The sequence below is a fragment of the Falco biarmicus genome, chromosome 6 (assembly GCF_023638135.1).
Source record: "Falco biarmicus isolate bFalBia1 chromosome 6, bFalBia1.pri, whole genome shotgun sequence".
Taxonomy (NCBI): Eukaryota; Metazoa; Chordata; class Aves; order Falconiformes; family Falconidae; genus Falco; species Falco biarmicus.
In genome coordinates, this window is record NC_079293.1 from 77,400,096 (window position 1) to 77,427,928 (window position 27,833).

General features: G+C 43.0%; 1 protein-coding gene across 2 annotated transcripts; it reads right to left on the reverse strand.

Annotated features, from left to right (window-relative positions):
* Positions 1–179: 179 nt before the first annotated feature.
* LOC130151424 (24-hydroxycholesterol 7-alpha-hydroxylase) lies at positions 180–27,817 on the reverse strand. 2 transcript variants are annotated; one of them, XM_056343671.1, is made up of 12 exons: positions 27,455–27,817; positions 20,408–20,543; positions 18,922–19,096; positions 16,444–16,593; positions 15,482–15,575; positions 13,920–14,018; positions 11,935–12,025; positions 10,776–10,909; positions 9,840–9,935; positions 6,804–6,892; positions 3,061–3,148; positions 180–1,941 (listed from the first exon to the last, which is right to left on the reverse strand). In XM_056343671.1, exons 1-12 carry the CDS (start codon positions 27,629–27,631, stop codon positions 1,870–1,872), a joined length of 1,401 nt encoding a protein of 466 aa, XP_056199646.1. In that variant the 5' UTR covers positions 27,632–27,817; the 3' UTR covers positions 180–1,869. The 2 variants fall into 2 exon arrangements, with proteins under 2 accessions (XP_056199646.1, XP_056199647.1); XM_056343672.1 differs by lacking the exon at positions 20,408–20,543 and having other exon boundaries at positions 27,455–27,575.
* Positions 27,818–27,833: the final 16 nt, after the last annotated feature.

Consider the following 27,833-nt stretch of genomic DNA (forward strand, 5'->3'; position numbering starts at 1 on the left):
GTGTTTTTTATCACGTACCCTAACGTTGTCCACAGGCTGTTCTTGTGGGATGAAGAATGTAGCTCTCAGCAGAAACAGGATCACACCAAGTCTGAAAAACTCAGCAATATGCAGAGCTACACCAGAACTGTGACTGTGCTTAGGACAGATTAGAACCCAGTGCAGTGGTGTGTCTGTACGTCTTCACAGGTGGCTTCACATGCCTTTTATTGATTCCAACCAAATTGATGCTGACCTTCAGGTTATACTTTCCTTTATGGACATCTTACTTCAAAGCCAAGTTTCTCATTACAGAATTTTGCTTTTTTGAGTTACCTTTCTTGAGGGAAAAAAAAAATCACAACCAAAACACACCCCCCCCCCAAAATCAATTAAACAGAAAAATGAAAAATGCAAGTTGAAAAAAAATTATCTTTGCAAGACTACAGGATACCTGAACAAATATTGTGGACATTACCAAATTTTAAAATTAAAATATACACTTTTGGCTAATAACCATGTGAAAACCAAGAGAATAGTTTTCAGTTATGGAAGAGATACTGGAACAGCAGTTAAGAGTGCCACTCTTGCAGAGTTAACAATTATAAGCTGAATTGGAAGCTGAACAAATAATTTTCCAGCCATATAAATCATTAAAGTTTGTTACATTGATGTATCCCTGACTGAGGTAAGCCAACCATGTAATGAAATATACAATGTGTTATTTTCCTCTGGATATCATTCCCATAGGTTTTACAGTTGTTGAAAGTCCATTTGTGGAGGTTTTTTTGCAAATACTTCTAAAATGATGAATAATCTTTACTTAAAAGACTAAAAATACATGCCAGCTATTATCATATATAAGATCTGGCAGCAGTTAAAATGTTGGTATCTGAACTTACCTGACAGCTTCTTCGAACAACTTTTACTAGGTGTTCCTTATAGGATTAAATATTTTTAATTTGTGCAATTTGTTCTTTGTTCTATAAGTAAGTCATGTTAAAGGGAAAGCAAAAATGTTCCAGATATTAGACAACCCATCTAATGAATAGCAGTAGCTTTTCTTGCAGTCACTTCATTAGAAGCCAAACATCACGATCAAACTTTCATTGCCTATTCATGCAAGGACTGATTCTGAATCCTCTGGAGCAAGTAAAGCTCAGTAGAAGTCAAGTAAAGCTCAGTAGAAGTTTTAGGTGCTCCAACAGAACAAGAGCCCAGTGTTTCCCATACTTGCAATTTTTCCATTACAAATGCATTTTATTTGCAAAAAGTTGGCACTGATTGTAGGCAGAGCAGGCCAGATGTTCATCTACCTTCACAGGCAGTGATATGTAAGTCACGCTAGTTTATCATGGCTGTGGATCTGATCCGGAGGTCTGTGCTCAGCACTGTCCCGTGATTTGTGCACACCAGCACCGGGGAGCCATATGGAGCTACCAATCTGATTTCTTAGCATGAGGCACCACTTTGGCCTTGGTTCGAGGAGACCCACAGGAAGCAGCGACCTGGCCCAAGGGACCTGCTTTTCCATTGGTTCTAGCTTGACCTCCATGCAGGATTTCCAAACATCGCAGCTTTTTGTCCTGAATGTCTGGTTGGTAAGTTTAGTATATCAGATTTGCAAAGTCTGCGAATAATTGGCCCACAAATTATGACTGCAGCAGGAGAGCTTGATTTTTAAAGCAGGAGGTAGGCAAACAGGTGAGAAGCACAGGTACAGCTACACTGGTATGGCATACCACAATGCAGGGATGTATATAGCATTTACAGTCAAAATTAAACACTGTTAAGGCAGAGAACCTATCTGAAGATGTAGGATAGGGAAGCAGCTCAGTGGTCCATCCATCCAGGGGTGGCTGGCAAAGGAAGGTTAGTGCCAGGCAACTTTTATTCCCGGCATTTGTACTGGACCCAGAACGGTGCCATGGGTTGCTGTGTCCCCACCAAATGTAAAGGGCTCTGCAAAAACAAGAAAATTAGTAGAATCATTTAAGTTAGTTAATGGAATTATCATCATGCTTTAGTATTAAGATACAAACATATTCTTGGAGCTTCAGTCTTAAAAGAACCAAAGCTAAATACCGAGAGTATTTCTTGGCTTTGCTGAAGCCACTGAGTAGGGCCTTCATGGATTACTTTTATTCCACTCTGATAGAGTCTGACAGAGACACACGAAGTCTTAAGAAACTCAAATGATTTTGAATATCTTCGCTAGCATAATAGCCTGTGGGTGCAGACCCAAGTTACAATCCACTCCAGTGAGAGCTGGTGTAGCAACACACCATCAGTCAGGAAGAAACAACCTTCTTCCATATTCTGGGTGGACTTCCTATCACTACTTGAGATCAGCTCCCACGTTCTTCAAGGAGAGGAATTAAATTCTCAGAGCTTCCATCTTCCAGCCTAAAGGGCAATCATACAAAGCCCCTGCCACTCTAAGCTTCTCCCTTTTCTCCTTGGCAGTTTAGCTATAGAGTATGTGTGTCATGTTTAGGTTGTGACAGGTAGGTACACTTACTTAGCAACAGTGCATGTTTGGGAGGAAAAATGATTTTTAGAAAGTGGAAAGGAGACAGTGCATACAGAGGAAGAAGTTACTGCTTAGAGTGGAGACTGCACCACTCACCCTTAATGGTAAAACCTTTCTGTTTCATGGTTGCTCCTTCATTCTTACCCTAATCATTTATCTTCCACCACTCGATATGTAGTGGAAGAGCACCGTGAGTGCTGCATCTGATTTCCTGTCTTTAAAGTATTAATCCAGTTCCCTATTCATTGTTTTTATGAACAGCAGAAAGCAGTAATAAAATCTTTTGCAATATTTATGTAATGATAAGACAAAATACTTTTTAGGTGCTTTCTTGTATAGACAGTGCAGTACCACAAACATTGCTGGAGTTACTCTGGCTTTTCTGCGTTAAAACAAAGATGGAATTATTCATTACATGTTTTATTAACACTCCTCTCAAAATTTTGCTTCATTATACATAACCACAGTTGAGCACGGTTGTTCATCTGAGCGTGGTGAATGAAGGATATAAAGATGTGGAATGCTATATAAATGCACAGATCTTTTACCTCCTTTGGTACTGCATCCAAAAGCACAAATTCATATTTGTATAGGAATAGCACAACGAACAACTGGATTTCCATGATAGCAAACCACCTGCAAGAAAAGGGAGGAAAACATCAGCTATCCAGCCTAACAATCACACATGGTTTATCATCAGATAAGAAACGGGGTGTCTTTGACAGATTTTACATTCCATGTTTTAGTTCTGCCTGAAAGTTTATCGTCAGAAGGAAAATATGCTGTAGCTTTGTTCAGCTTCTGCATCACCGAGCAAAGAACACGAACGCAGCAGCTGTCCCTTCTTTCTAGTGAAACGTTAGACCAACAGTATCCCTCTGACACCCTATTTTAAAACAGCCCCTTATCATTATGGTTTTTTCCACTGTGTAAACATTTACATTCTTCTAAAGCTTGCTGACTTGAAGTAACTTCATAGGAGTGAGAAGACAGTCAAATATAGAAAAGGCTATATGACTAATTGTGCTATATAAAGTTATATAATACAGCTGGGAGTCTGATGACATCAGAGTAGCTGTGACAGCGGGAGTTATTATTTAATGCGTCAGCATTAGAATGCAGTATGAGACCCAAGGGCATGATTTTTTTTTTCTGTAACACTCTCAGAAAGGTCTTTCTTACTCAGTCCGGAGAAGATTTCAAATAACTGCAGGTGAACTCCTCTAGGCTATTATTTTTTAATGTTTATACGTACAAGAGCCTTCTGCATTTAGGGACTAGCATGCACCTACGCCAGGTCATAGGATTAGTCACTTGCAGAGTTAGGCATGGTTTAAATACCTAGTTAAAATTGTGATATTACCTTGCTCTTCTACACAAGTTATTTTCCATTATCTGAAAGAAGCTGGAAAAGTTGGGTAAAGCAACTGTTGGGGAATTCACTGGGAAGAAGGCCACATGACTGCACGTGGTGTCAGCCCGGGTTTGGCCTGGCAGGTGTGAAGAGGAAGCTAATAAGCCCCAGGAGCCCCGCGCTGACTCCTGACTCCTGCAGAGCCATCCAGATCTGCGCACTGAGCCGTCCTGTGCTCCAGAATGGGAGGATGCCTCTTTGTTTTGGTGTAGCATCAGACCCAACTTACCTCTGTGATTTCCCATCGGAACTACCTTGAGATAGAGAGCTTTTGGTGACCTTGGGCTTGGGGGAATGCAGTGCAGGGATATTTCAGTGGAAATCAGCTCAGGTCAGGCAGGATTTACTAGCCCAAATGCCATGCTGGCAGCACCGGACAAAGGTGGGCTCCTTGCAGCCACTGCGCTGTTTGCACAGTGCAGCCCTGGGCCCTGCTGCATGAGCTCCTGCCTCTGAGCCATCCTCACTGGTTTGGCACGGATGTACCATGATGCAACCAAACACCAAAATGCCTCTAGGTTGCCCTGACAGTGGAAATGCTGCGTTTACAGAGGGCTGTCCTCCAAACACACGCAGAGCGGGATGCAGGCTGGCCCACTGACACCTCTGTACCTGCGGCGGTGTTCATCTGTGATCTGTCTGAGCAGCAACGGATATAACCAGCAGCTGGGCACAGCACTTCCCACCGTGCCATCTCAGAGTGCTTTTCCCAACAGGCTGCTGCTGTTACTCTGCTCTGCAAATAGAGGTGCTGAGACACAAGGGTGATACACACATGTCCAAGGGTGGCCAGAGGGACAGCCCAGGAGTGAAAGGCAGGACTGCAGAGCCCAGTGTGTCCTTCTCGCCCACAGCACATTGTAATGAGCAGAACCCATGAGCTTTCTTGCAGCTTAGTTCCCACCTGTCTTTCATATTCATGACTGAGTCCTAGAGCAGTTTTTCCTGTAAAAACTCTGAGTCGCTAATGCCTTTCTATTTTATTTAGTGACAAGGGGGTTGGACAAAGATGTCCTTTCTGAAATCTTGCCCCCAGTGCACTGCTACGTATTGGAGTTGTGCTGGAACTCAGGAGCCCAGCTGTGGACTGAGGTCCTGCAGTAAATGGAGTCTGAGAAGGAAGTCACGACCGTTGTGCTGAAGGGTTTACAATGCCAGCAAAGGATAGGAGACAACAGACAGAGCTATGCAAGATAAGCACAGTAGCACAGGCAATAGTCACCTGGTTAGACAAAAGTAGCTTCACTACCATCACATTTTTCCTTTAGGTAAAAAAGATCGCACAGAAATGACTTTTGGGAGCTCTTCCCATGTCAGTTTGCAGGAATATTTGACAAATAAGTTATTTTCTAGTTTTCCATTTGATTAAATTAGCTTATAATTTCATGATGAATGTTAGCAATGGAGAAATTAAATGTTTAAGACATTTCCCTTATAAATCCCAGTACTGAATCAAATGAAAATGCATCTTAAACTTGAAATATCATTGTTTCATTCAGTCATACCAAGGAAATCTGCAACCTGGGATCTAGATACATCCCTTGATTTAATTTCCCTTCTTCCAAAACCAGCATATTATTCTTTTAGAATTATTGCTGAAAAGCATAAAGGTGTGTGTTACCATGTGGACTGCCAAAGGGTTTGAAAGGACTTTTTCTCATGTTAGCAAGAAAAAGATTCTCCATCCATTGACTATGTAGAAATGTTATGATATTCTTTCTAACGACAAACTTATTTTAAAGATATTAGCAGAGTCCAGAGAACAGCCTGAACAAAGAAATAGGTCAGTACACATAAACAAGCAGCTTTCAGAAACACTGTTTTGCAGCTTGTGCTGTACCTGCAGATGCCTCTCGTGAGTTCTGCTGTCGCCCTTGCCGGGAATGGGGCTGTGCTCATATTTAGCTCAGGAATATGGCACGAGCCATGGAGGTACAGCAGTGAGTGAGCACTTTGCTCTGGCAAGCCTAAATGGTGAATGCATTTTTATTCATGTTGTTTATGTCTTTAATGCCTTCACAAAGTTTTATCTGACACTCATGTCCGGCCTGCTATAGGGTGCAGATTCAAGAATGCAGATCCTCTGTGACACCCTCTCGATTCCTTGCTCTGCTTGGGACTCTTGAGTTAAATTGACTAGTTTTATGGATTCTTGGTTACTTGCTGCTTAGAGGAGACCAGGTTTTGAAGGCAGAGGACTGAGCATAGAGATGTTTGAACACAGAAATGAGGAGCAGCTGGCTCCCTGGGCCTTGTTCCAGGAAGAGGGACAGCAGAGAAAACAAACAACAGAAGGAATGCAGGAAGCATCGAGACTGGCATTGCTGGAGGAGTGAAGAGAGGCAGGATCTGCAATTTAAGCCCTTCTGAAATCGTGTGGGCCTTAATGCAAAGACAAGAGTCAAACAGAGAGGAGCCAGTTAAGACATTTGAAGATTAGCAAACATGTCGATGACATCATAGAGGATGGAAAAAGTGTCTCAGACCACCAAGAGAAATGTTCTTTAGGTTAGTTTAGAACCAGTTTATGGCAACCTCCACGCCTCTGTAAACTGGCATGTTTGTAAGTGCAACAACCCTCCCCAGATGAAAAGATGCCTCAGCAGCAGCAGAGTGAGGCTGATTCCCTCCCTGGGAGATATCCTTTGATATAATAGAGTCAGATTCTACTTTTACATCGTGACTTTACCTGTCTTTTCCAGGAATTAAACCACTTTCAAATCAGTTAAAGAACGTCCAGATAATACTGAACATTAGGGGACTGGCAAAGAGCAAAGCAGTGAAAACACTTTACCTCCAAGTGTAAGAGGAGCCCCATTCAAGAGAGTTGTTCTCTGCAGGGTTTGGGAATAAATAAACCCCAGCTGTTTCACTGACCTTCCTGGACACTGATGCTTCCCTCCTCCAAATGCCACAAAGCTGTCCAAGAAAGCATTCTTCTCTAAATTTGCCTCTTTCCAACGATCCTGTGGGAAGAAACTTTTTTTTTCCAAATCAGCCTTATATAAATAAAGCTTAACTTTATTTCTCCAGGCTAAAAATGACCTTGGACAGCTAATCCTCAATACAAAGTTGCACTGATGCCATTTTTGTGCATTCAACCTGTTGGTGGCAAGAGTCTGAATTCAAAAGGCAGTACCTACTCAGGAAAAGAAATTAGGGTCACATTTGAAACATACTTGGTGCCTCAAAGTGCTAGTGCTAGAGAGGTTTTAAAAATCACCCTGAAAGCATTCTTCCTGTACACACACACCCCCTCCTTTTTTCTAAATCCTGGATCTTGAGCTATTGAAATGCCTATAAAAATGTGACCATCTCCTTTTAAGTAGATGCACAGTCAAAGCAAATGTTCAACCAGTACCTTCCCTCAGCCACAAAATTGTATCAGGGCGCACAGATGGCTCGTGCAGATCTTGCTCAGCAGCCATTTCCAAGGTGCTGTGCACAGACAAATGCAAGGTGTATGAGCCGTAACACAGGTGAGACGCAAGGATTGCACAGTCCCATTCTCAGGTGCAAGCCGGTGTGTGAGAAAAAGAACTATTTTCCAACAAAACCAGCCTGTCTGTACCCTGAGGGCTCCTTGCTCCATCCTGAGCTGCTTTAAGAGCAAGGGAACAACACAAGGAATAAAGCAATATGGGCTAAAGTTTGTGTGGGTGACACTGACAGAAGTAAATCTCTTGAATGCTGAGTGACAAACTATACCAGCTTCCAGAAACTCAGTGCAGCTCTACCAAGGCCTTCAACTAAAGCCCTGTCAAGTTTATGGTGGCTACCTGGTCTGATGAAGCTGTCTTAGAGAAGGCGTAATCTTGTGGGTGGTTTGGTTTTTTGTTTGGTTGGTTGGTTGGTTTGGTTGTTTGGGGGTTTTGTTTGGGTTTTTTTGGGGGGGGGGCGGTTCAGCTATGGCTGTTTTCTGAAGAGGAAACCTATTAACATCAAAATCCAATAAAAGCAAGAAAAAAATCTCAGCGGTGCTGAAGCAAGGTGATACATTTGGAATGGCAATGCCCTATTCCTCATGGAAGAAATGTGAATTTCTAAAAAACAAACTAGCTTGTTTTTTTAAGAATTATGTAACTAGAGGGTAATGCATCAGGGTTTCTGCTTCGGATTTCAGACAGGCAGGAATTGTTATAAGGGATTTCAAATTGGTGAAGAGTTTGCTAGAAGGGAAATTTTGTTTAAATTACTCCTTAATGCATTTCTATAAAAAAGACAAACTGTTCCATATCAGCTGGTGCTAAAAAGAGCAGTTTACAAGCCTGCCCACGCGGCCACCTGGAGTGTAATAATAATCAAGAAACTCTAGATGAACTACTGAATTAGCAGAGCTAATATCTACAAGAAATCATCTGACTGGAAAGGCCAGCGAACCTAGGTAAATACATGGAGATGAGCTATACAAACAAATGAGAGGAAGAGGAAAGCACTTGGAATCTTAGCATCATAGAATTGGTTAGGCTGGAAAAGACCTGTAAGATCATGGAGTCCAACCATTAAACTAACACAGCTGAGTCCACCACTAAACTGTGTCCCCAAGTAGCACATCTACATGTCTTAAATACCTCCAGGGATGGTGACTGAACCACTTCCCTGGGCAGCCTGTTCCAATACTTGACAACCCTTTTGGTGAAGACATTTTCCTAATCTCCAATCTAAACCTCCCCCGACACAACCTGATGAAACAGCCTCTTGTCCTGTCACTTGTTACCTGGGAGAAGAGACCGACCCCACCAGCCTACAATCCCCTCTCAGGCAGCTGTAGAGAGCGATCAGGTCCCCCCTGAGCCTCCTCTTCCCCAGGCTGAACCCCCCCAGGTCCCTCAGCCGCTCCTCATCAGCCCTGTGCCCCAGCCCCTGCCCCAGCCCCCTGCCCGGCTCTGGACACGCTCCAGCCCCTCCACGTCCCCCTGCAGTGAGGGGCCCAAAGCTGAACACAGGGGTCCAGGGGCGGCCTCACCGGTGCCCAGCGCAGGGGGACGGGCACTGCCCTGCTCCTGATGGCCACACTCTTTCGGATACCAGCCAGGATGCTGATGGCCACCTGGGCCACCTGGGCACACAGCTGGCTCATGCCCAGCCGGCTGCTGACCAGCACCCCCAGGCCCTTTCCCACCAGGCACCTTCCCAGCCCCCTGCCCCCAGCCTGTAGCGCTGCCTGGGGTTGCTGTGACCCAGGGGCAGGACCCGGCACTGAGCCTGGTTGAACCTTGTGCCATTGGCCTCGGCCCATACCCCTCTGCAGAGCCTCCTGCCTTCAAGAAGATTAACACTCCCCCCCCAGCTTGGTGTCATCTGCAACCTGACTGAGGGTGCACTCAGTCCCCTCGCCCAGATCATCGATAAAGATATTAAACAGAACTGGCCCCAGTGCTGAGCCCTGGGGAACACCGCCTGTGACCAGCTGCCAGCTGGATGTAGCTCCATCCACCACCTCTCTCTGGGCCCGGCCAGCCAGCCAGCTTTTAACCCAGCGTAAAGTATGCCCATTCCAAGACATGAGCAGCCGGTTTCTCCAGGACAATGCTGTGAGCAATCACGTCAAAAGCTTTACTAACATCCAGGTTGATGACATCCACAGCTTTTCCCTCATCCACTAAGTTGGTGACCTTGTCATAGAAGGAGATCAGGTTAGTCAGGCAAGATGGGTTCAATCAGTGGGATCTTTCCATGATGAGCTTTGAATCAAGATCAAAGTGACATAAAGTATTACCATATTATTTGCAACATATAACTGAACTTTAAAGTCTTGCTTATTCCTACAGGCTCCTCTTTTTGTGCATGTTCTCTGTATATACCACCATCCCCCAAACCAACTTTAAGCCAATTTGTCTATGTGCTTTTGTTGTGAAATGAGTGAAGAGGAGAAAAGACAGCAAAATGCTCACACTAAGAGTGACAACTTACAGGTTTGAACATTTCTGGGTCAGGAAAATATTTTGGATTTCTGTGCAACCAATACGGTGACAACATCAGCATGTCACCTGCAGGGATGGTGAAATTCTGAAAAGGAGAAAAAAACTCTAAGAAAACAGAGAAATCACATATTCAACTCACAGTCTTTCCTTAATACTTCTATTCCATCAGCAGAAGATCCTAACAGAGGACAAGTGAATGTGGTAAAGCCGCTATGGGCATATTACATGTTTGAAGCTGCTTCTTACTGTTGCCACTTTTTTCCCATAAAAAAAAAAGTCATAAACAGTGGAGAAGATGGAAAGACTATTTTTGTTCTAATTTGTTTTTTTTAGGTATTGAAATAATAGAAACATGATTTCTGTCTTTCCTGCTTCTTGATGTACCATGTGAGCTGGTACTTTTTTCTAAAACTTTTGTTAAACACTTCCTACAGTGCAAACAAATTCATAGAAAGTCTCATATCTCAGTAAACCTTTATGGGACTTTAGTATGAAATAGGCATGAGCGCTGATTCTGTAAGATGGTGTTTTTCTCCCAAACATTTATTAGTCCGACTTCTGAATGCTGGCATTCCATTCTGAGTGGCAGTGAAGAGGATGAATAGAAAAGAAGTTTTATCAGTCACTAAATCGTGGTCCCTTCTACTATACTTGTTGTGTCTGATTACTACTTCATATACCATCAGCACAGTATCTCCAGCTCAATTCGATACAATCTAAAATCAATTCAAAATTAAAAACAAAGACTGAGCAAGAGAAGCAAAACCACTGTTAAATTAGTGATGTTGAATAATTCTGTTAAACAGTTATGTGAGACTGTGCAACACCTCTACTATTTAATTTTATCCAGATCTGTTGGGAGATTCCTTTCTAGACAAATCATACAGCTTCCTTTTGGGGGGGGAAAAAAACCAACAAACCTCACCTGAATTCTTATTGGGTTTACTACTTTCTTGGTGATTGCACCTGGAGACCTCAGCCGTATGGCTTCCAAAGTGCACCATTTAATAAAAGGCAGCTTCTTAAGGTCCTCTTCAGAGACTTCTAGCTGATCTTTACCTGTTGTGGCATGAGAAAGATGACTGTGTAAAAACTAGACTTCATACCTGTTCTGATACACGCTGACATGTCTTGCTTTGGAACTTTTGACAGAATACCTCAAGACTTCGAGACCTTGCTTACACCCAGAAATTTTCTTTATATTTCAAAGTAAATAAATGGACCAAAAACAGTACAATTTAAGGAAAGTCACTGAAGATAATCTAATAACTCTGAGGTAGGTGGAGATACAGCATAAACAAAGGTCATCTTTGAAGTTGAGAGTCCCTGGACTTTTTCAATACTTTGGTAGGACATTGCATGGAAATCTCTGGGACTGTAGGCACCAAGACAAGAAGCCATGGCTGAGCTCCTGGGCTGCGTTAACACTAGTGAATGAAACAGGGCCAGGAGAAAGGCTTAAGCACTGGTTTGTGATTTTCCTTATTGGTTAATTATTGACACGTTCCTCGATACGGTTTGACCCATGTCAACTAAGAGTCTTCCATGAAAGTCTGAGCATGGTTCAGGGAACTGCATATGTGAGTGACTGCTCCCAGTAGGCGACTGGTTTTTGAGGGAAAGAGATCAGTCACAGGAGCATGAATCATGCCAGACAAACTGCCCTCAGATGAGGCAAGAGAGAACAGGTCCTGGCCTGTTTTTCCACAGAATAGCTGTAACTGGTGAACATCACACCGTGAAATGCAGCTGAATTGAGAAACCTTGTCTGACCCTGTCATAGATGCATGGAAAACCCACAAGACTAGTTAATACAAATCTAGGTCTAAATGATAGGTGTGGGACAAAGAGACAAATACATATCGCCCTTTTTCTACCTTCTTTTGCTAACATCAAAAGGGGTTTTGGTTAAAAATATGTCAAGCTCATGCTGGGTAATGAACTCAGAGCTGGACTCTGTGCTATCACTTGTTTCCTTAGCAGCAACATTCGTTATTCCTAGCATTGAACCAAGTGTGCCGTGTGCTGGGCCAACACAAATAAATCATTTCTAGGTTCCAGAAGGACAGGACTAGATTTATTACCTGCTTTGCCAAAAACAGAAGCCAGGTCTTCCATGATTTTCTTGTAAATGGAAGGACAAGAGAGTATGAAAACAAGGGTCCAAAATGCAATCTAAATAGAGATGAAAGTACTTTAATTCTGGAATATGGAACAGAATTACAGTATCTTCATAGCAAATCACAGAGGCAGGTGAAAACATTTGCATATTTTTGTGTGCCTGTTGTAGCTGGGGCACACAGTGAGCTGTGCTTCCCGGGTAAATCCACATTTAAGGGCTCAGATCCTGGGAGATTATGTCTAGTCATCTGCTGTGTACTTATCTTCAGCGAACATTATACGGCTTTGGCTTTGAGCTTTGAAACACTGAATCCTTTCTTTAATTTCAAATAACTAGGTGTTAAAATTAATTACTAAATCATTGTGATTAGTTTTAGCTGCATGACTGGAAAAAAATAAATACTAAATCCCTACCAATATTAGCAGAAATTATGTTAAATAATTTGCAGGGCATTGTCATAGAGTGACACTAAAATGGACAGGAAAAGTTTTAATTAACAGGAAAACAAGCAGTAGTATATCCCCTTTAGGAATAATTTACTAACTGATTATGCAATGAAGTTGAAAATCAAGAAATCTAGGAAAGGAGAAAATCCTCTTAAGTAGGATGAAACCAGAAGGACTTGCAGCACTGCCAGGAGTCTCCCTCCTCTTGCTGAGCTAGCAGGAGATGCAGCCTGCACACAGATCTGGTCACAGGCCATCTGTGCTGGTGAGGGATGAGAACTCTTACTGTTATTTCCCAAACAGCCCCACGTGGATGCAGCCCTCCTTCTGCAAAACAAATATGGTAGCTTAGTTTTCTTGTACAGCACCTGGACGATGTGGCTTCACTGCATGGGCTGAGGAGGGATAATTGAATTGTTTCAGATAAGAGGGTCTAATGGACTTGTAAAAAATCCCCTTGGGAGGTGAAAGGCCTTCTTTTCATCATTCCAGTCACCAGAACAGTAGTTGTGACTATTCTGAGAAAGCAAAATATCTGTATGTCTATTTACAGCTGAATATTACAGAAGTAAGTAATGATAGGGTTGTGGAAGGAATGTCAGTTATCCTGATATCAGACAGGAGGCCATGCCTCTCACTCATACCAACACGTGAATCCACAGAAACTTCACTGAAATGGATGAAATTCCTTTAGGGTAAAATGTAGTAATATCCAGTCTTAGTAAAAACCGTAGATCTATCCATTAGGAGTACATATAAAAATAACTCGCTACCATTTTTTTCTAAAGCACATCTGTAACAGACATAACTGTGCCGGAAAGAGCTTAGTAGTCATGGTAAATAAAGGATGTTTTTGCTGCTATGGATTTTTCATCTGAGAAATTCCTATAAATGTCTTTGGTCAGCTTAAGCTATGTTAGATGTATTTGTCTTGTTAGCATGCTTATATCTGTATCATTAGTCCATCAAATCTGTTTCTAATATAGACAAAACTTAAGCGGCAGCAGAATCAAACTTGCTTTTCTTCCCCTAAAGCCACACTGGCATTTGTACAGCAGATCCCCCAAAGCAGAAGAGCCAAATTCACTCAAGGATTTACACACAGATGAAGTTACGCTATACTACGCTTTTGATATTCTTTACAATTGGCAACACCAGGCTATTTAAAATAGTCTCTACTCTATACAGCCATAGTGCTTCAAAACAGAGTTAAATGCTCTTCACAGCGTAAGACTGCGATCTTAATAGCTATTAGACATATGTTCCTGCAATATGATGATAAGGGACATCATAATTTAGGAAAAATACAGGAAGAGCTTTTCTTGTCATTGCTTCTGTGACATTGCAGCCTGGGTATATTTGTAGTGATGCATGTGGGCGTGATAATCCCTTCTTTGGAATACATGCTGTGTGTGTGACCTCTGGTTCAAAGTCTCTTCTTCCAAAATACAGGCTTTTGAATAGGATGGAGAGGAGGTGTTCCTCTAGCTGATGTACTTACAGGGACAGCATTTGCTTGCGAAGCCCAGAGCATTAGGAGACCGTAATTGGGAGCTAGATGTTTTCCTTGCAAGTTATCCAGGAGATGATGCAGTAGTGTCTGTTAGAAATAAAAGATAATCATGTGTATTTCCAAAAATATATATCAATCTAGTTTAGGGTAGGGCTTACTAGAATTCAAGGATATAACATAGACAAAGAGAGGTAATGTTAATTATGGTTTCTTTGCAGTCACAAAGAGAAGACACCTGTTAAGAGAAAGTGAGACTCACTCAAAGGCAGGGGGCCAGAAGTCAACGCACCACGTGAATCCCTACTGAACACTTGCACTGCATTTCATTTTCTTACAGTTTTTAGGGGATTTGGTTCCCTCACTCCCCATTGTTGTTTGTACATGGAAGAAAGAAAAATCTCTATTCTTTTTCAGTTCCTGCTCTAATTCTCTGCTTCAAAGAACCTGAAAATGGCACTGAACCAGTTGAATGAATGGAAATATTCTCTCTGTTCCTGCCAAAAAGGTGCTTGTTACGAAAAGATGGCCTGATATATTTGCAAACTCCCTAGTTCCAAGTGCTTTGTTAGTGACCTAACCAGTGACTTCAATGGCTTGATATTCTTTGAAGCTATAGCAACTGTGTGATGTTCTGGGATCAGCTTTTGTTTATGGTATTTCCTTAAATACAGGGCAACCATGCGTTCAAGGCAAAGCTTCCTGTCTGCTTTTTAGAGGGGAAAAAACCTGACCTTGAAAAAAAAAATGACTACTTCTATTTCCAAATTCCCACCCAATCTAAGGCACTGGGTTCATGCCTCCTAGTTCCTGCACCTTCTTACCTCCCACCATCCCCTCTCCAGCCCTCTCTTTCTTTCCACTATTCTGGTTTATTTTATGAAAGAAATTATATTGGTATGTAAAGCTTTTAAAGTCTAAACAAAACCTGGTTTGTTTAGTGATCTGTTCTATAAGCATTTGGTAGATCAAAATTCCCAGGCCAGACTGCTGTCGCATTTGTCAGCCGTATAGACAGAATTCCTGCCATAGCTAAGGAGAATAACCAGGGGACAACTTATCACAGCTTTGACACAATCAATATTTAGGGTACTTGGCTTCCAATCCAGTAATCTGCTATTTTCTACTAGTCTGGCTGCTAGAGGATCTACTCACTCTACACCAGGGTTTAAAAATAGTACATGTATGGTTTTGAAATTTCACAGCACTGTGCCCTCAGGGAAACAACTGAAGAGGTCTTTCTCTCACCTCTTTCAACTGCGATACTGGAAGCTTGTGATGGGTCGTAGCTCTAAACCCTTGGCTTAAAGTTCCCTAGAGGAAGATGTCAGTTCTCAGAATTGTAGAAAATAAACTAAACTGAGGAGTAAGAGACTCAAATTTCTGAGTCTGTCCTAATGTAGGTGACAGCAATACTGGACAATTAAGGTATAGCTATAAAAGCTGACATATTTGGCTTATTTCTTCCAGTACTGAAATAATTCCTGCCCTCCGTCACTTCAGTCAGAATATATACAAGGAAGTCATCTTATTTCATAGCCTCAGATGTTTACCTTGGATGTGGTCTCTGAAGGGTTGGTCCTTTCAGCATCTGACACTACTTTCTCAAATAAATTTAGAAGCCATTTTTTGGATTTAGACCAGTTCCTGTAAAGAAAAGCAATCAACAAGAAGTACTTAACTGAGGCAACACAAACAAAATTTCCTTTTCCATGAGAAGGGCTCTTCGGTTTTTTTTCCAAAAGCCCTGGGGCAGCAGTCAGTTGATGAATACTCAAGTGTCAGTCTGACTGACAGTAGTGTTGACTGACATGAGGAACAGCATGTCCAAGACCTTCACCTTGGCCAGACTTCATTTTGCATCCAGGACCTGTGACTGCAGACTCCTAGATTTTCATATCCATTTCACTACAGGTTTTCATTGTAGGCCAATCTCTCCAAAGCCACAATTTAAAAAATGATTCTCCCTAAGAAAATCAAAGCCACAGTTTTAGAGCATACTTAATTCTTTTTGAAGGCTATTTTGAGGTGCTTACAGCACTACCATGGCCCCGAGAGCACGGATAGGCTCTGCATGCGCTTCCTTCCCTTCCTCAGGGTTTAGTTGCCTCTATCCAAGGTCAAGTCTGTGACAGTGCAGCCACATAACCTGGGATCAGTCTGCTGGAAAACAGCTTAGGTGTGCGACGGAGCAGAGAGATGCCCCGTTGGGGATCCCCTCAGCTTGTGACTCACATTTAGGCTCAGGCCTTTTCCCATTTCCCAGTTCTGCTGCTCCCTGACAGCTGGACCCTGCCCATCTGAACAAAGCTGTTTCTGCTTTATGCCAGGAAAATGCATGAGACAAGGTCAGAACTTTTTTGAAGTATCTAGCTGAAAACCTGCCTGACCCAAGGACACACCATCAATAAAGACAGTAGATCACCCTCCGGGGGAAATGTCTCCCATGGCTGATATTCCAGCAAGCATAATGCCTCTAATGGGTACACCACGAGCATCATCTCTGCTCCGTTACCTCAGGAAGCACTCAGGCATCTGAGAAGCGTATTCAAAGTCCTCATCGTACTTCTGAAAATGTTCTTCAAACTCCTCGATTTCACTCTGACTTGTTGGGCAGATGCCTTTTCCAAACAAAGTGTTCACCACTGCTGGATACATGACGTGCCTGCAAGGACAAGATCCCCGTGACTTACAGGCCACAGGGAAGCTGCAGCAGCAGTTTTAGGGCAGAACACAGCACATTGAATTACCAACAGCAAAACGGTGGGACTCAAGCGTCATGCCAATATGGAGGGACTGGCACAAGGCTCTTATCTCACTCACACCCTTATCACAGATTTTACGCAGAGGCTGGGAGATGCACAGACCTCAGACTAGTTTTCTGCATGTGGCTGAATTTTGTCACTTGAGGAGAAAGGCTCTGGCACACTGAGGTCCCCTTCTCCTCAGTATCTCTTATTTCAGGTTATCCCACGAGGACCTTGGGGGCATTGCACAAACCCTTCTGCCACCAAACACCCTGGGAAATCCTTCTTCAGGCTACAGCTTTCCCGGACAGAACAATGCTCTTCTGTTTTGTCTTTGTCTCAGCCCTTCCCTGTTTGCGCCTCTGTTGTCCTGCAGACTCTGAGCTCCTTTCTTAGACCACTTCACCTGTACTCTTGAGCTCTGAGAAACCCTTATGCAGTCTTTGCTGGGTTCCAGTTACTGCTTCTGTACGTTTATTTTGGGCAATAGTTCTTTCACTTTCTTGCTTTTCTACATATCATAAGAAAGCTGGAGCCACCTGCTGGCTTTGTGGATTTAATTTTGAGGCAGCTACATAACAGTTATCCAGAGCATAGCATTCCAATTCTTTTAACCTGCCTTGTTTGGCAAAACTGTAAGAACAGGTCACACACACACCCCCAATTTACTGTGGATGACTTTTATGCATAGTGTAATTTATCATCTAGCATATGACCATTTAAAAAAAGAAATTAAACAAATAACAGCTGACTTGGATGCCATGACAGCCACGGCAGTGGGAAGAACACCCTGTCCCCAGGGCTGCATCAAGGATGCAGAAGGATGGGATGCCCCATGTAGGACTTGTATGCCCACAGCACCACTGACTCATTGCGGACCACGGTCTGTGCTGGTGCCAATACAGCACAGAACACCAGGTCCACTCCTGCCCTCAGAAACTTGAGCCCAGGTGAAAGACCACAGATGGATTCTGATAGGGGAATAACAAGAAAATGTGAGCCAGTATTATCGTACCAGGCAGTGGTGCACCACGCTACTGATTTGATGACTGTCCATTTTTTCCACAAGAAGCAAATGTGACTTTGATCTCAGAAGACAGGTTGGGGAACACCATGGGATGTGGGGGCTGGCACCCCATTATTGAGACCACTGGGATGAGGGCTGGGAGGTTTCAAAGCCCCGTTCTCCAAAGTTTTTCCCCAGTTAATCCAAACTGCAGTAGTTGAAGTGACAGATGCTCAGTGTTTTAGCTGCAGTAAAAAGCTGCATCTTAGTTGCATTATGCAGAAGAAGCGAGCAAAAGACAACCTGTATGTGAGGCATTAGAAACAGGTCCAAGCCAAAGGCAATATTCTACTTGTAGTCCTGACAGATAAGAAATAGACATTGTCCCAGAAAATCAGGAAGGAGTTAAAAGCTCTTGTCACGTGAAATTGCTAGTAAAGGTATTTTTTCTGCATGAAGGATGAAGTTCTGGCTGCAAAATCAGTTGCAGAGGTCTTAAGTTTTGGGCTAAGCTTGCCCCAAAACATGCAGGCAAGGTTTTCATCCTGCTGAAGATCAAGCATTTTGTGTGTTCATAAATTCTTTATAAACATGAGGCTTTTATCCCATCTTTTGGGAAACAGGGTTTGCTGGAAGATGCTGTGTTTTCTTTTTATTTCCAAACAGGTAATTCAGATGATCAAGTGTCACAACACTATCCAAACTAGCCGGCTGCAACAAGGCTTTTACCACCCCATACCAGGTTGACTTCAATGAGTAGCTCCCACACCTTGCCCTGGCACAGCCACCCACCCCCCACAAGGTTTCAAAAGTTCATCTACCGTCCGTGCTGTTTCTCCATCCTCTTCAAGCCAGTCCACCTGCTCTTCACCTCTGCTGTGTCTGGATTCTTCCTTTCCTAGGCTCCTTTCCCAGCCACCCTCTCCTCATCCAGGCTCCCTGCTTCTCCCTCTTCCAGGTCTCTCTTAATCCAGAACAACTCTTCATACAGTCCTTCTCGTTCCTACCCCTTAGAGCTATTTCACTACTTAGCAGGAACCAGCCACAGCTGCACCTTATCCACATCGGCCAACCCACCACCCCTGAAGCCAGCCCACAGCTGTATGTTATCAATGCTAATTAACCCAGCTTCATTCCTCTATAATTCCTCTACAATCAAGCTCCACCTGCTTTACAGAAACATCTCTGCTTCTGTAGAGGATAGTCATGCATTAGAGACGGGCTTGCAGAGATCCCTTACCTTACCAGGTCATTGAGGTCGCCTGTGCCCCCTGTGCCCAGACGTGCCATGTGCTCATGTAGTTCCTTACACAAAGTGCCCATGAACATGTGCAGATTGGAGGGACCCATTTTTCCTTTCATCATGCTGTAGAGATTACTGTGGTTCTGATAAAATGCTTCTGCCGGGACAGAAACTAAATACAAAAAGAAACAAAAAACATTTTGGAAAGTAGACAAAATAGATTTTCACTGAAGGGTAGAGTGAATTTTTTTACACATAACTTGTGACTCTAATTTGAATGCTTTAACCCTCATTTTCCTAGAGTGAAATTCCCAGAAAGCTTCTGTCTAACCCTGTAAAGATTTTGGTAAGCCCTCTGCTTCTACCAGTCTGTGTAACATCTTCCTGCCTCATGAAGCTTCAGTGCCAGAATCGACAATCCAGAGATTTCCACCCGGCGTCAGTATGGATGTACAGAGGTGTGCACGTGCTCCACAGAACTGACTAAAATGAAAAATAAATTAATTCAAGAAAAAAAAAGTTTGGGTCTTCATGCTATAGTAGTACATCCTCTCAGTCAGACCGTGAGAGGCTGAGAGAGCTGGGACTGTTCCACCTGGAGAAGAGAAGGCTCGGGGGAAACTTATCAGTGTGGGTAAACGTCTGGTGATAAAGGAGATGAGGCCAGGCTCTTCTTAGGGCAGGAGCCAAAAGGCACAAACGGCAACGCCGGAGATTCCATTGAGACATAGGGATGTTTTTATTGTGAGGATGGTCCAATACAGGAACACTTTGCCCAGAGAGGCTGAGGAGTCTCCATTCTTGGAGATACTCAAAATCCAACTGGGCACAGCTCTGAGCAACCTGCTGTCACTGGCATTGCTCCAAGCAGGGGCGTGGACTAGGTGGACTCCATCAGTGCCTTCCAGCCACAGGGATTCTGTGATTTAATCTCTCTGGCAAGTTGCTTCTCTCCCATTCCACAGTCCAAAATTGCCAAACTACTCGAAGAATTCCTATCTGCATAAATTCACATGGATATAGGCACGAGCTGATGGAGCACGCCATTGTGGATGGCACATATACCTCACCCCTTTCTAATGACTGTTGTACTGCAGGGTTACAACTAATCATTGCTACAAGATGGTCTTCAAATTAAGTGATAGGACAACATACTATTGCTCCAAACCTGGTACACAGAGGTGTAGTGTCTAGCCACAGAAAAGGACCTGATCTCAAACTGGCATTCCTTGATAATAAAAGTAGTAACAGTCTCTGGATGAGAAACCTTTGACTCCTTGAGACTGAATCCAAATCACCTTGCAGGCTTATAGTTCTGGATCCCCACGAAGGAATTTAATTTCACCTTCATTTTATAGCATGGTCATGGGTTAAGATAAGTGTTTAAGGCATGTTCAAAAAGGCAATGAGCTTTGGATTGGGGTTTAATGTTCCTGGGTAACCGGATTTGATTCCCATTAAAAAAGAGCTAGGTCTCATTTACCTGTGTTCTCGACAGCTTGTTGTACTGCCTGTTCAAAATTTAAGTCTTTTGATTTAAAAAATGCTTCAGTGCCTTCTTCCTCAGTCACAAAAGTAAACCGTTTTCCCAGAGCAAATATTGTGAATACAGGGCCATGCTGGAACAAACAAAGATTTCACATTACTGCATTGTTAACACGTTTGACAGAAGCCCCAAGAGGACATCAGTGCTGCTGAGGGGTCAGGAGGGAGGACTTGGTCCTTCCTGCTCTCTGTGCACCTTGGTTCAGAGGCACACAAAGATGAGCATGAATCAGACCAAAATCTGTAGACTTACAGACCAGAGGGGAACACCATATGTGCCTGCCTGACCTCCTGCAGAGTAAAAGAGATTCCTTTTCTGATAGTAAAATTTTATATTTGAATGACATTACAGTTCAAACAGTACAACCTACCTGGATTTAAAGAACCCGAGTGATGGGTTACCCACTGCCATAGCAAAGTACCTGCATTGTAAAAATTCATAACCCTACTTACTCCAATTAACATTTTTTTAACAAAACCTCCTACTTCTGCATCTGTTTCAGGTGGGGTTTTTTTATGTTGTTCCTCCCACCCCCCCCACCCCCCACAGTTTATAGGTTCTGCTGATACCAATGATTTCTTTCTTGCATGGGTGTTTAAAGATTAATATCAAAATAGCTAACAAGCTTTGAGCAGAAGAGAGAGAGTTTGTTGAGATTTATATTCAGGGAAAGGTTTTGATGCCATAAATCATTCTTTCATTTTCCCTTAATCTATTATCCTAGAGCCCTCTCCAAACTTTCAGCAATAGGGCTTCACTTCTGTATGAAAAAGATCACTGATATTTGTAGGTAAAGTAGCAAACACATATGCACTACCTACTGGCTGTCAGATTTAGGCTTAAAAAAATGAAAATTAGGAAATGAAGCATCTTTGGCTTAGTCAAGGCAATTTCTGCAAAAGCCTTGGAAATCAGAAGCCCGGCATTTACATTTATATGAGCACCACTTTCTTTTGGCAAAGTTACTGTACATATGGAAATGTTCAGGGTTTTCATAAAGTCTCTACACGCATCATGGAACTTGATTTTCTTTTCCAGGTTACACTGCTGACAAGGGTGAGAAGAGTTTTCTGTTGATCTGTTTGGAGTACTGAAAAGCCTCGAGCCCACCTTGCGCACATAGTTTATACCACTGACTTCGACCATTTATTTTGTTGCCTGTGACTGCATTGTAAAGCCTGCTTCATCAAAAGCTCTTTGAAGCCAAGGAAAAGATTCCTCATGACATCAATTGAATTTTGATTGTGTCCTTCAGGTGTAAATTATTAAAGAATGACTGTTTAAACTCTCTGGGTGATAATAAATAAAATACTGTTTTAATAATAACTAAATTGCTAAGGTTGCTTTTTTATGGATAACAGCAGGTCCTCATCATCAGGCTGGGTAAAAATCAGTGAATTTGTACCATGTTTGTTTTTAAATTAGATTTGTTTAAGATTTTGAATTAAGATTAAAATGTACTTAAAACCAAGTTCAAAATAAAATTAAACCTGAACCAACAGCAACTGCAATAAAACTTAATTATTCAATTAAGGTCACACTCAATTAAAGATTGGAACACTTTATTTTAGATGATTACATGTGAGCAAGATGCCTAAGCTGCCCTGATAGAGAATAGAGATTGAGTCTGTGCAGTCAGGGGAGCCTAAAAACTGATTCATCTGACCAGCTGCTGCACACCTCTGTGTAAGGTAAGCTGCACTACCCTTAGCCTCACTGACAGGGCTGACTGCATGTCCACTGGCCATCGGGAAAGCTTGGCCATCGTGTTCACCTGTAAACAACTACACAGACAGTTTGGCTTTGAATCTCACCAAACTCCTGCAATCTATTCACGATAATTAAAATTAAACCAATATTTAAAAAAAAAAAAAAAAAAGGAAATAAAATAAAGCTCCATAACGGACCTCCAGAACAAGCCAGCTTCATTGAACAGCAGTGATGGTGGATATTCAAAGACACATCTTTCTAGAAAGCAGAATTCTGTGTCCAAACAGGAAATTACAAATAAATACTATATTGGATAAATTATTAAATGTAAAATCAAAATACTAAAAAAGGTTTAAGGATTAAACTGCTAATGGCAATCCCTGTTCCAAATAATAAAGACTTTTCCAAACATACCAGATACAGGAAGTCTCCCAGTATGTTGCTGGGCCTGATAAATGCTCAGAGTAAAGAAACCCAGTGGGGAAGCAATCTAAATTAGCAATTACATCAGTTTAAGGCAAATCCCACCCTGGAGTCTTTCACTGCGAGTAACGGACTGAGACCTTGTTTCAAAGGAAGCATTAAGTAGAATAGACTTCAACATGTGGTAGGTAAATCGGTGATAAATATTTCAAAACCCCAGAGGGATTAAAATATGAAGCTGCAGAACTACCTACCGTGGTCTGTGAAATCACCGCCAGCAATAGGAGGATGGGCAGGCAAACACATGGTGCCTTTCTAAAAGGCTCCTGAAGAAGGACCTGGGAAGCCCCAGGCTGAAGAAGAGCCCAATATAGCTTTTAGGAAGACATAAGTGTGTATGGCCTTAAACATATTCCTAATTCATTCCTTAGAAGAAGGAATTAAAAGTTTACTCATGATCTGGACTCATTTAGGAGTCTAAACTATGAGGAAACCTAGAAACATCACAGAAGAAGAAGGCCTAAAAGAATCATATTCTGAAATTACTCTAAGATCTATTATACGAGTCCTAGTCATTAATTTAGAGCTCTCGTCTTGCTAGGAAAGGAGCAGAGAATGGAGAGCAAACATCTAAACCCATCCTGTGCCCACACCTTCAACTCACTGTGTGTCTCTGACCCTTCCACCTCAGCGGGGTATACTGAGCTAGGAAAGGCAAAGGGATGCACAGCAAGCATGAACGACAGTTTCAATGAAAGGAGACTAAGTGGACTTAGATCCCAGGAAAGGTGAAAAGAGAATAATTATTCCCAGTTTCTCATAATGTCAAAGGTCACGGGCACATACTAAAAGGCAGCTCGTTTAAAACCAGACAATACCTTCTTCATATGACTCACAGTTAAATTATGGATTCATTGCTGTGGGATGCTGTGAAGCCAAAATTATACACAGAGTAACAAAAGAGATTGGGTTATCATAGTCAGATCATCTGGATGCAAATTTCAGGCCAGAAAGTTTCTGTATTATTCATGACCAGAAGCTGGGAAGAAAAAGCAGAAGGCAGCATACTCTTATCTGGGTGTGCTCCTCACACCCTGGTACTGAGCATCCACTAATCGCTGCTGTTTGAGACAGACACCTGAATAGACACTTTCCATTTGTCGCAGTATAATTAAGCTGATGTTCTAATGCAATAAAATCAGCTGCTGGAATAAGCTGCCCAGCAGTTCTGCATTTACCACGTTGTGTTATGGGCAGGTACCAGCGAAGCGTAGGCATCACCTGCCAACACTGTGTTCCAGTTTGCTGCTGTCTGAAAGAGTGTTTAAGGACACCTGATGACATACAGAGATACAGAAAGCAAAATAAAAATCCTCTTAGGATTTAGGGCCTATGAAGCTGCTTTCACTCGTGAAAGCTCTGTTTTGTCCACAGACTGGGAAACACCGCACAAAACAGCAACGCCACGATGACAGGCAGAGCTGAGCCTATGTGAAAGCAACACTGCAGAGAAATAAAAACTTCAGAAGGATGTCCTCCAAAATCCCAAAGGAAGGAAATCAGGGAAACAGCTGTTTTCCCCAGGGGCGCTGCCAGGCAGGGAGCAACCACTCTTGGCTGAGACAGCTGCAGTTGTTACGACTCACGCTGGGCCGGCTCTCTCCCTTGGCCTGCACATGCACATGGGTTAAATGCCATGTTCTTTATCTCAGGGACTTTAGAATTTTGATCTTCTGTGTGTGAGACCAGGGTTGCAGACCATTAGCGACTCGACTGTGGACGCTGTCTTTGGAAACTCTCCACCAGAAGCCTTGTCCTCTTCTCCATTCCATTTCCCTTCTACCAAACCTCATGCAGGATGCATGTCCCGTGGCACGTAAGCCAGCAAGCCATCCCTCACGCAACCACACACAGAGAATAAGACTGAGAGGCATCTAGCCGAGTCCTGAGATATGGCACCATGTCCTGAACGCAATCAACATGCTGAGAGCGACGTATGGATCCACAGGTCTGTATGAGAGTGCAGAACAATCTCATGGGTTTAACTGAACTTTTCTTGCGAGCTTCATTAGCAAACTGATAAGAAGCATTTGAAATTCCTTATTAACTCTTACCATGTTTGTCAGGCAAAGTGAGGAGCAACATCCTTTGAATCCAGTATTTGACGTTGCATGGTGGCTCTGGTTACCCACCCTGCTCATCCCAGAGCACCTGCAACACTGCTGTAACTAACTAGGGAGCTTTAGGAGGAAGAGGTGGCATCTTTTTTTAGACCAGAGATTAAATATTTCATTAGGGCAGGGGATCTTTCTTTTCTTAGACACACTAATGATACGAGGGGAAAGCCAGACAATTCTTCCCGCCCACATCATCTTCTGTAGGTGGAAAACAGAAGCAGCAAACTTCAGGCAAAGTGCGGGTTGGAAGCAATGGAAGTCGGGTGTGTTGCTCCAGGGGTTGAGAGAAAAAGCAGCAAGGGATATACACAAAAGGGACAATAATAAGAAAGCTAACTCTTTAAGAAAGAAAAATAAATGAGTGTCACTTTGACAGAATGAAGAATTAATCCAGGGGAGGAAATTTCTAACTGTGAAAGTCCTCCCTGAAGGTAATGACCCTACGGAGCTGGAGAGGTTTCACACTGCCTAGAGCCTGTTTCTACACTAACTTTTAAGAGGAGAGCTTGCTCATACTAAGGACATTTACCCCTGTTCTGGCAATATGAAGGAGCTTGGCATTATTGCAGAAGTATTTTGCAACACTTGTAATGCCTGTTAACGACCTCTTTGGCAGCAGCACCTGTTTTATTTGGCTGCACTATGCTACAGTGCCTACTCCTTCAAAAAGGAGCAGGCAGGAGAAGGCTTCTCTCTCCTGGCCTCAGCATGTCGTGCCGGTGTGGGAGGTGGCAAGGGAGAGGGATGTGCCTGGGGTGTTCAAGGACAGGAACGGGAGAACAAGAGAATAGCCCTGCCCAGGGACAGGGAGACTGCTGGACGGTCGTGCCTGTGATGGAGAAGGCCCTCTTGTCCCTGGAGGCACCCAGGGAGGTCACAAATTACCAGGATGCTGAGTTGCTGGGCCAAGAAAAAAGTCAAAGGAAAGGTCCTATCTGCAAACACACAGTAAAGGGGAGATATTTAAGAAAGCCTTATTTTTCTGCTTTGCTTTTCAATGGGTTTTCTCCCATTGAAAATAGCTCTTTTTCTGGTTTTTGTCCCAACAAAACCTGGGGTTTATAAAGTCCTTCAGGTGTTTCTAGTGTGTTCAGATGTGTCAGCAGCTGCCATAGCACCACCAGCAGCCTAAAGGGTCTCCAGGGAAAAGAGCATCCAAATGAATGGACTGAGAGCCACTGAGTTTGCATTTCTACTTCAGTGCATTCTTTAATATGTAAAAGTTTTGCTCATTCAATCTGTGAACAAACCCCCACAAAGGACTCTTCTGTCAGGTTTGTTTTAAAATTTTGTCTAAGAGAACTTGCTAAAAGCTTCCTGGGGAAAAAGGCAAGTGAAGTAAGCTTAAATCATGGTGCAACATCTGTCCCCCAAAGGGATTGCACTGGAAGGGACAGTTTGGCAGGCTGCTTTAATCTGGTTGCCACAAGGATGTGTTTTCAACAGAACAAGGAGCTTCTCTAACAGCTTTGTATGAGAAGATTGAAATAAACGTTATGATTGTTTTTCTTACATGAGGCTTGATCAGTTTATTTAAGGGATTATATGGCATTGTTCCTGAAATAGTAGGAGACTGGACTGGACTGAGTTTTCTTCCAGTCCTACATTTCTGCCCTAAGACAAACATACAAATAACTGATCATGATATGCACAGATGAAAGATACAGGAAAGACACAGTAATAGAAGGTTAAAACTGGCCTGTTCAGCTCAAACAAGCCAAGGAACTCCAGATCATACACGTGAGCTTACTCTGTGGTGCACCCAAGGTGCTTTAATACAAGACTGACAGCTCTTGAGGTTCTTACACCTCATACTTCAGCTGATAATACTTGACCCTCTGCTTTCATTTAACACCACAAGTTTATAAAAACCAAGCCTGCAAAGAGGTACTTACAAATACGGAATCTAATAGTTCAAAATGAGAAAGCAAGTTTTAAACATCTAGTATTATTTTTTTTCAAATTTCAGGATGTTACAGTGTTTTCACTTTTAGTTAGTTTTTGCAAGTAGTGGGCTGTGCAGTCCTTCAGTATCCAACACCTGAGGCTATTGCCTGACGATATTGCAGTAGCAGGTGGTATCATCACTGAATGACAATGGCGAATGGGGCTTTATGTCAGTATTAGCTGCCTAGAAATTAAGCACCTAATCTAAATTACTCATTTAGGTGCTCTCTATCACACAGACATAGAGAAAGGAAGGCATGTCCAGGGGTAAATCTTCACAGCCACCTTTGGTAATTTTTTTAAGATGGAAAAAGTTGCCTGCCAAGCATGCCTGTGTCTCTCTTGAATGCTGAGGGACAACAGCTGGTACTCAAAAATCCCACCTAACTTTAGGCATGCAAATAATTAGTCTTCTGGTCCCGGCACCTGGCACAGGGCTTTCCACATCATCTGAAACCAAGATGAACATTTAGCCCGACTGCAAAAGCAAAAGAGCAGAGGTGCTGGGTCCAAACGGGATGATCACAGCACAGAGATCATGCCTGGATCAGATCCACAGCTTCACAACGCTACTGGTGCAAAGCCGGTCTTTCACCAGCTAAACACTTCTGACGTGACAAAATGTGACAGGAAAGGGGCAAACAGCACAGAAGTGTCTCCTCGCCTTTCCCCTCGCAGGCAGCTACCCTGAGCACACCCCCCCTCGCAGGCACGCCACGGCCATTACCTTGCTTCTAGCTTGCTCTATAAACTCCAGAGGAGCTTTCCCAAACTGAAACGCAGCTCCAAACCAAGGGATCCAGCTCCTGATGCAAGGAGGGGAGTCCGGGTTTCTCAGCTGAAACAAAACAGCCTTGACAATAAGAAGTCCCAGGACTGCTGCCAAGAGGACAGCCAGAGCCATTTTGCCTCTTCACTGCCGGCCGCAGCAGCTGCTCTGCCTGCTGCATCACCCAGCATGGCTGCGCTGGCCAGGGCGCCCGAGTCAATGAACACGGCCTCTTTTGTCACTCTTGCCAGCTGAGCACTGCCATGGAGACAAGATGTCAAAGCACCAAGCAGCCCAGGGGACAAGCCCTTGTTTTGGGAAAGGCAGAGCCAATTCT

Bases quoted from the DNA above. Each gene is read 5' to 3' on its own strand.
- LOC130151424 (XM_056343671.1), bottom strand. From the start codon at position 27,631: ATGGCTCTGGCTGTCCTCTTGGCAGCAGTCCTGGGACTTCTTATTGTC. The intron at 16,594-18,921 runs GTAAGGGATCTC...TTGTCCTTGCAG, and splicing joins GACCTCAATGACCTGGTAAG to GCACGTCATGTATCCAGCAG. The intron at 12,026-13,919 runs GTAAGTACATCA...ATCTCTATTTAG, and splicing joins CGCAAGCAAATGCTGTCCCT to ATTGCATTTTGGACCCTTGT.